The sequence below is a fragment of the Anneissia japonica genome, unplaced genomic scaffold, assembly GCF_011630105.1.
Source record: "Anneissia japonica isolate Jap-2015-1 unplaced genomic scaffold, ASM1163010v1 scaffold287876_len70888_cov118, whole genome shotgun sequence".
NCBI lineage: Eukaryota > Metazoa > Echinodermata > Crinoidea > Comatulida > Comatulidae > Anneissia > Anneissia japonica.
The window spans coordinates 5,482-14,394 of record NW_022703452.1 but is presented as its reverse complement, the minus strand read 5'-3'; the positions used below and the strand labels follow the sequence as shown (position 1 = coordinate 14,394).

The following is an 8,913-nucleotide window of genomic DNA, read 5'->3' as shown; positions in this document are numbered from 1 at the left end:
TATATATATATTGGAATGAGTAAAAATTCTCTGTTGAACATTTTTTTTGAATTACTATTTTCAAAATTAACCGAAATAAATCTAATATATTAAATTATGAATCATTTCAAAAGACAATAGCATACCTTCTGCACGTCCAATGTCTTCGTCTGTTTTATGACAGATCTTGAGCTTTTTCACTCCAAAATCGTCTGAGTCTGATATATTTCTTTCGTTATCGACAGGCAAATCTGTAAAATGAAAATAAGTTTGGTCATCATGAATTTCAACTTTATTATCATTCCTCAATCTGAATTCAGATTTCCTTGATAAAAATGATAATTTAATTAAATGGTTTTGATAAATTTGTCTTTTCAGTTGGTTCCCATGATTTTGATATTCTTCTTCCTGCTATTAAGTTTGTTAACCACACTTTAAAGAGACGAGATATATAATGTTTGTCGTTTCTCTTTTCTATTTTTACTGTCTCTTGTTTGTGTTGCTCCTTTGTCATTTTCGATGTTTATTTTAATCAATTATGTTTTTTGATGAATAAAAGAATTGAATTGTTTAATATAAGAATTTCGAAATAAATCCAATCCAATCGCATACCGGCCACAAATAGATTCTGTACTTCAACAGTTGGCATTACTATATGCTCTCCTGTTTTATCACAATTTATACAGTCATTCTTTAAGCATTCCTCAAGATCTTGAAAGTGTGGTGTCTCAGGATTCATACAGACAAAGCAAAGTATGTTCAGTTCATAGCCGACAACTTTCTTAGACGGATATAACTCATCTAGATGTTGCTTTAAAACGCTTAAAACCTGCAAAAAAGAAATAGATTAAATTTGCACATTTTATATTTCACAATACAATGGTTAGCCGTTTGGTATAAATCCACATAGCGTTGATCGGTGACGGGGAAAGGGGTGGGGGCACAAGTATTAAATCTACAATATCAAGATGACCAATGACGTCATTACCTCTGTACATACGCTGGGATGCGGCTTGCACGTTGGCTTGTCTACACAGTGTGCGTCCCTCTCTTTCATCCGTGATATTTCAAGCTGCAGATTACATAGAAAAATTAATTGAAATTGTTTAATTTACATTATTTTGTAAATTCTATGAACATATGTCACTTAGATGGACTCACAAATGATTTGTTGTCATCCAATTTGCCACCATCTTCTGTGCAATTATTTTACTTTGCTCATTTTAGTTCATATATCTATATTTTGTTTAAAGATAATTCAATTTAATTTCATATTAAGATTTAATTAAAAAAAAGGCAAAGGCCTAACAAATATGATTTAATATTAGACATGTTTAACATTAACAATATTGAATAATATTTTTTTTAATATGTTTTTAGACGAAAAATAAATTTCTTGTTGCCAAAGCCAAACAGGCCAAAAATCTTGATGTTTTTGTAAAAGTGCAAATTTTAAAAACAAAAGACATATTTACCTTCAAACACTGTTTGTTATCAATGTAAATCCGACCTAGTCTGACATAATGCTTACGATCGAATATAATTTCAGCCTTATTCTGAAACAATTTAGGCTCATCACGGTAACCTCTATCCTGACTCAGGCTTACAAATCTAACGACCAAGACATCGTAGACAGCGTCGGGGAGAAAGTCTTTAGGTGTCACATAGATAGATACTGTCTGCTCCTCGTCTTTCCTAATCTCCAACCTATTATTAGGCTTGGTCTTCATCCGAGAAGGGACGACAAATAGTCTACCATCCTCTCCTGATTCATTCTTCATTTATAAAAAATGAAAAAAAAAAACCAATTAATACACAGCTTTATATCAATGGGAAGTGGAAGATGTACATATATAAAAAAAAGCCAAAATTTAACTAAGCAATTAGTAGAAAGGCACATAGTACACTATTCTACTGTAATTAAATCTAACCTAAGTATAATAATTTTCTGCTAGTGTACGATGCATGCAGCTCTATTGATTACTTTATAAGTTAATCACCGTCTTCTTCATATACGATGAATAACTATTTATTGTATTTGAAGAACTTGTAATGCTATTTTGACAGACATTCGTCAAAGAAATAAACATTTCTTAAAGCATAATGTTAGTTTGATAATAAACTGTGTAGCAGTCATTGGTTACTATAGTGATATAAGTATACTGTGTGCGTATTTATATTTGTGCGTATGCTGATATGCTGTTGCAGAACATGATAAAAAAGATAATAAATAGCAAAAGATAGAGCCATTTAAGTTATTTGGTAGTACCAAAAAGTATGGATACGATGAATAACTATTTATTGTGTTTGAAGAACTTGTAATGCTTTTCTTAAAGCATTTGAGAGAATACAAAAATAGTCACTTTCGGTCGGTGCAGACAGGTAAAATCGTTTGATGATTTCATATTATCTAGGCGATAAGCCTGGCTACGATCTAGGCCTCCTGCCTAGGCCTACATCTAATTTTGTTCCTTGAGTCTTTAAACTAGGTCTAGAATATTTCTATTAAATGTTCAATTAATTTAGTTTATTAGGGTCCACTGATTCAAGGAATTCCTTAATTTTTCATACTTAATATTGAATTTGAAGTTCTAATTAACCTTTTTTACGAAAGTAATTTTTCAATTACCACTTGTTAACAAACGACGATTGGGCGAGTGTCTACCTTCTATTTCCACGCAGACACGCGTGGACATGTACAAGTTGAATTGGTCTTTTGCACTCACACCTAAAATTTCTTTAGTTTATTAGGGTACTATGTGAAAAAATAGTGAAATGTTGGAGCACTGGGAGTTGGCAGTGATGACGTCATGATTGACTAGGATATCCATATAAACGAAAATTAACAACCTGATAAGCCTATAAAGGCTTGAGCCTATGAAAGTTTATCACATATCTAGTAAGTAAACATAACTGGTTGTCTGTACTTGCAATAATCCTAGCAATAACCTACCTTTTCAAAGAGAAGCCCGAATGACTTCATGAGTTCAATGCAGTCTTCAAAGACGTCATTATCATCGTGACTGCCAGTAAGTTCATCTTTCCATAAATAACGAACTAGCTTTTCAGCAAGAATCCCTTCTTTATCTAATTTACGCCAATACTTTACTATCACTGGAACCTACATGAAGACAGAACAAAATAAAATAATCTTATCGAAAGTTAATGTTGTAGTCGATGTGGTCGCAATCGTGAAAACTCCACTTTAATCACATATTTAGAAATGGGCCTAGGGAGGTAGTAGAATATTGCAATAAAACTTATATATTTATTATTATATACCACATACGTAGATTCTAGGCATCTGATTGGTTAAGAAGCAGGCAATAGTATACAAATAATGAATGTGTATGAGTGCAATGGGAAGAATATTTTCATTCACTGTCCCATTCAATGAGGCGGAGCTGCACCTATCCTCTGGAACCAGTTACCATCTGACTTAAGAGAAGCTACAAGTTTAAATAAATTCAAGTCAAAGCTCAAGAAATTCCTGAAATTCCCGACCTCTGACCCGAAACCTTCATTTATTAATTATGGGAATAGTTCAACCAATTATTTAAGTTGGTTTATTTTAGTGTATGTAAGTGTAGATTAGGATTATAGTGTCCTGGGCACGACGTTATAAACTACATCCGGTCGAGTCGTCGGCGACTAATTCCGGCAACCACATCTGGTGGTCTTTAGCGGCCGCCAATGGGAGGGTGGATGGACACCCAGCAGCACGAAAAAAAACAGCTGAACAAAGGGCGGATGAACTCCTCGGAGCCAACGGCCAACCATGCCTTAGTTTAAGGAGTAGGTTTTTTTAGTTTCATAAAAATAACTTTCTTTTTTCTCAAAATGTCCAACTCAAAGAGCTCAATCACCAAGCGCATAGAGGCTTTTTCGCATGATGTGCTCTACAAATCCAACTATTATTATTATTATTATTATTAAATGAACAGTCAATCTTTCAACGAATGAAAATATTCTTTCCATTGCACGAATACAAAACATTTGTTTTGTAACACACCTATCCTAAATAGATCCTAAATTTTGGGTTAGTATTCACTCTTTATTGCACTTATTGCTCGCCATACCTAATTTATTTGGGGTCCCATACTCGATTTCTTTTTTATGGATTAGGGCCTGGACAAACACTGTCTGATCATTCATGCGTACGATTTTAACACATCAAATTGGATGTGTGATATTGTATGCATAACTGACTTTGTAAGTCACATGATTGGTTTGCTTGATGCATATTAATTTATCTTGGTAACTTACAAATTGGAGTGTGGTGTCTCCGACGAATAAGCTAGGCAGATGCTTTTTGCGTACCTAATTGAATTAATTTAATTAATAAATTTGTTCTTGGCCTGCTGAACGTATGGACTGATGACCGCAGTTAGTAAAAAAAATTACAGATAACCCTGTTCACTGCTAAGCCACACAGATTTAGGCCTAGAGTACTGAAGTACTGCATTAGTTAGTAAGAACCCTGCCCTGGTAAGAACTTGAGCAGGCTCACCAGTCGTCTACGCTACTAGTACTAGTTAGAGGCCTAGTAGTTAGTATAGGTCACCATTAATGTTGTGCTGTACGTTGTAATATGGGCCATCTACTGTAGACTGTACTAAGCTTAATTCATCTTTACCATTGCCCACTTGCCTTAGGTCTATTCTATGTACAGAATTGTAGGTCCGTTTTATTATTTTTTAGCCATGTCTAGTCGATGCAAGACGTGACTCAGTTTCAGCGTTGCTAGCGATAAAATTTAAATTATGCCAAATTTGCAAAAATTGGCTCTAAACACTACCACCAACGATTGCAGGCCTATTCGCGCTAAATATACACCCATAAATGTTGAAAATTAAAAGCTATATATTGCCCCAGCATAAGATGTTTTTTGAGAATCGGGGTCGGGCGGGATTTTTTTTTTTTTTTTTTGCTGTCTATAGGCCTATACAACAGGCCTTACAAATAATATAGGCCTATATTTGTTTTTTTAATACAATAGGGGATGTGCCTGTCTTAAAACCCATAGTATTTTTTACCGCCTTACAGTCGTGACCTAAATGCCCTACTGTAGTGATATAAACCTATAGTTTTTGGCTATTTTAGCCTACAAGTTAGTTGTTTGAAATAAGGAATTACCAAAAAAAAAAATAAAAAGTTGATTATATACAAGTGGAACATCTTAAAGTAATATTCTTGTTAAGGTGTTCCTATAGTAGCGTGAACTGTCACATTTATGACAACTTAATCAAGAAAGCAAAAGCAGGGGGCCGAGAGGAACGTGCTACCGTCAAACACCGGACGTTAGAGGGCGTAACTAAACATCAACGCCGGGATAAGACCAATCCCAACATGTAATCAGTCTGAGGAAAGGTACCTGATTGGACCAGAAACGTCACTGAGGTAATATTTATCATTATTATTATCTCAGTTGGTTCTAATAAAAATGAAAAAATAATCCAGCTATATTTTACAGAACCAGATGAAATTCTTCAATGACTTAAAAAAATAGATTTTGTTTATTGAAAGGATCTTGTACTGTAGTATATAGTAAGATCTATTTAATATTAGATTTTATTTAATACGGGGGGGGGGGCGACCAAAATATGAGGGGACGTGGAATTTATTTTTGGTGGCCACGCCCACTGAAAAATATTGCTTCTTAGATTCCCGAATACACGTTAACCGTGACAGCATAAGCATAAGCCTAGCCTAATTTTTTTTGCTTCGAAGTTTTCTAATATGTGGGGGGGGGGTGCAAGCTTTTTGTGGGGGTCGTGCACCCCACGCCCCCCCCCCCTTGGATACGCCACTGTTACTATCGCTGTGTTGTGTATTTTCACGATCGATGGATTAGAACTTACAATGGGATCATGCAACTTGAGTTTTAGTGCAAATCGGCCGATGTCGTGACTAGTCTGAAACGCTACCAGTAACGCAAATTGTGTTAAATCCAATTTTATTAAAAGTTCATTAATTTAAAAAAATATAAAGGAAAGTTTCCTTTTAACTGTAAATTGAATCACTGTTTTTTTAAATGTAAAGGCATGACATATTACAATTGGGTCATTCCATGTCAAAACAGCAAAGATTGAGGTACCTTGTACATGATACCTCTCAGAATTTGCTCTGACTTTGCACAAATACACCTTATGATACCAAATGAAAGATTCTCAAGTTTCAGGTCAATATCTCATATAAAGTGCTTTTGAATTGTAAATCCGAATACAGAAATTGATATCATACTTTTGTATGTCTTTATTGAAACAATAACACTATACCTTATCAACATCATCAGGTTTCACAACTGTAATGATTTTCATGAAGATACCAATCAGCATATGGATGTTAGTAATCACTGTGTTCTCCAACTTCTTGTTAGTGGGCGAATACAGAATGATTCCGACATCATTAAGGTAGTTAAGGACATGGATGACGTTATTTTCATTAATACCACAATCTACAGCAATCTTAGTGATCTACAAATAAGAACATAAAAAAAAAATAAATAAAAAAAATAACATTTTTTTTAGGCTGTCTCAAAATATTACCACTCTCAAAATAGTTTAATCATAAAATTAATTACCAAATTCACATTTATTATATTTACAAATACTGTCACTAAAACAATTAAATGTTAACATAAACCGTAAATATGTCATCAAAAGTTGCCTAATCCTAAGCAATAATTGAAATAATCGTATGATACCTTATACAAAGACATGTGCATTGTTGTCTTCCCAGCTTCTTGTACCTTAGTTTGAAAGTCCACCCAATTGATGGGAACAGTTTTTGCCATTGATTTCATATAACCACCAACATTTGTTTTCAATCGTTGAATCCCTTCATCCATTTTTGCATTCATTCTTTTTTTAGTCAATGAAATAACATACAATAGAATTAAAAGAAATTTAACAAAAACTAAGACAATATATAACGTAAGTTGGCTAGGATTAACTATAGTGTGAAAAACACTCTGGCTCTTAGGCCTGTTAGTCCGGTCTTAGGATTTTTTAATATAGATATGTACATCCAATGATTAAATTAAACAATAATTGTTAAAGTAAAATCAATTGAAAAGCAAAGCATATAACAATAAAGAGTCATTCCATATGAATCCAACACACTTTTTAGCCCGACCCCCTTCAAATCGCCATATATTTTGCATGTTGGGGGTTCTACCCGAGATAACCCCACATTACATACTAAAATATTCAATTTTTTAGGATATTTATGGCGGCCATCTTGAATTTCAAAATGATTACCATCCTAGCTTTTTGAAACTATGTTTAATGCATTCAGAGAGCCCAAAATCATATGATTAGATCCAAATTTACCATTTTCCTTAGAGGATATGTGGAATTATACTAAAATATTACTTTTTTGACCATTTTTAAGGCGGCCATCTTGAGTTTCAATATGGCTGCCATTTTACGTTTTCGAAACCTGTCTCGTTGGCTTCAGTGACCCTATAACACATAGTTAGACACCAGATTTGCCCTTTTTCATTGGATATAAGTGAAGTTACGAGTCAATATCATAATTTTTGCAGCCATTTTGAAAATGGCCGCCAAAAAAAATATGTTCCGCCCTTTTTCAGGAGGTTCTCTCTCGCTCAATTTCTTATTTATACCCTAGTGATGCTAAATCAGCAGTGAAACCTTGGTCCCAGAAAAATGGTCACGGGGGCCCTGATTTTCACCATGAGGCAAAAGTCCCCGTTAGCAGAAATGGTCCATAGTGAGCTGTCTGATAGTTGAGAGTGAGGTGTCAAATGGTCCAGAGGGAGCTGTTAGCAGCTCCATAAACTTAACTTTAATTGGTTTTAAGAATGTCCATTGGGAGTTAACAAGAGAGTCCTGACAGCAACATATAGCCATTGGAATGTAAACAACAATCACTCACTTCATCTCATGGGCTTCAGTGGCAATAAATAATTGAAGAACCCTTATTCAACAAACCAGCAGAATGTATAACCCGGGTTTTTTTCCAAAAGCCGGGTGCCATGGACCAGTTCTGTTAATGGCCAGAAATGCAGCATGCTATACTATGGTGCCAGTTTCAAACAATCTATCAGCAGATTTCCTGGAAACTAAGTAAAACTATCAATACCCAGAGGTGACGGAACTAGGGGGTGCTGTGTTATGGAGAGTAATGTGTGACCGGAAATGGTCTGCAGTTAGTTGGTTGTTACCATACGCCAGTGATGTTGGAGTATATAGTACAGTAATTTGAAACTATTATGTAGGCCTAATGAATGAATAAAGTTCGGAGTTGGTCGGGTAGTGAAATGATTATTTCACATTTTAAGTGCTCCCTAAATTCATAAGTGTAAGCTAAATTACGGTGATTAATTAATTAATTATTTCGAATCCCTCTTTCCAAGAGGGGATGCAAATGCTTTGTGAAAATTAGTACGCCGCGGTACTCATATTCACAAAGAAATACACACAACTGGTTAGCTAACAATTATTTCAATGTTACATGAACACCTCTAGGCACAAAATGTAGTCTAGAGCTAATATATTTCATTTTCCCACAATGAAACTTTAGTGGCATCATGTGGGCTAAGTGTCCTAACTGAGGTGTGAATTTTTCAAAAATCGAGGTATATACTTTTGTGATATTTTGGGTCAAAGGTCAAGGTCACGTGACTTGACCTATATAATTCTCACTAGTCCGGACATCATAGAGTTGGAAAGAGAATCTTCTTCTCTATCCAACGGTACCAGCATTTATCCAATACGTTGAGTTTCAAGAGAGACATCAGCAGTTGTCAGGAGGTGAGTTTTTTAGCCAAATCTCATGAAAATTTCAAATTGCTCTAACTCATCAGAAAATGCTGGCGCGGAGCCAAAAATTTCACTGTGGGGTTATCTCAGGTAGAACCCCCAACATGCAAAATATTGGGCGATTTGAAGGGGGTCGGGCAAAAAA

General features: G+C 34.9%; 1 protein-coding gene across 1 annotated transcript; it reads right to left on the bottom strand.

Annotated features, from left to right (window-relative positions):
- Nucleotides 1-81: 81 nt before the first annotated feature.
- LOC117104465 lies at nucleotides 82-6,829 on the bottom strand. Its single transcript, XM_033245312.1, has 7 exons — nucleotides 6,686-6,829; nucleotides 6,258-6,455; nucleotides 2,933-3,100; nucleotides 1,455-1,754; nucleotides 968-1,051; nucleotides 592-808; nucleotides 82-230 (listed from the first exon to the last, which is right to left on the bottom strand). Exons 1-7 carry the CDS (start codon nucleotides 6,827-6,829, stop codon nucleotides 82-84), a joined length of 1,260 nt encoding a protein of 419 aa, XP_033101203.1.
- Nucleotides 6,830-8,913: the final 2,084 nt, after the last annotated feature.

Excerpts from the sequence above, each read along its gene's own strand:
- LOC117104465 (XM_033245312.1), bottom strand. The coding sequence starts at position 6,829 with ATGGATGAAGGGATTCAACGATTGAAAACAAATGTTGGTGGTTATATG. Across the intron at positions 6,456-6,685 it reads TGCACATGTCTTTGTATAAG|ATCACTAAGATTGCTGTAGA; the intron begins GTATCATACGAT and ends TCTTATTTGTAG. Across the intron at positions 231-591 it reads ACAGAATCTATTTGTGGCCG|ATTTGCCTGTCGATAACGAA; the intron begins GTATGCGATTGG and ends TTCATTTTACAG.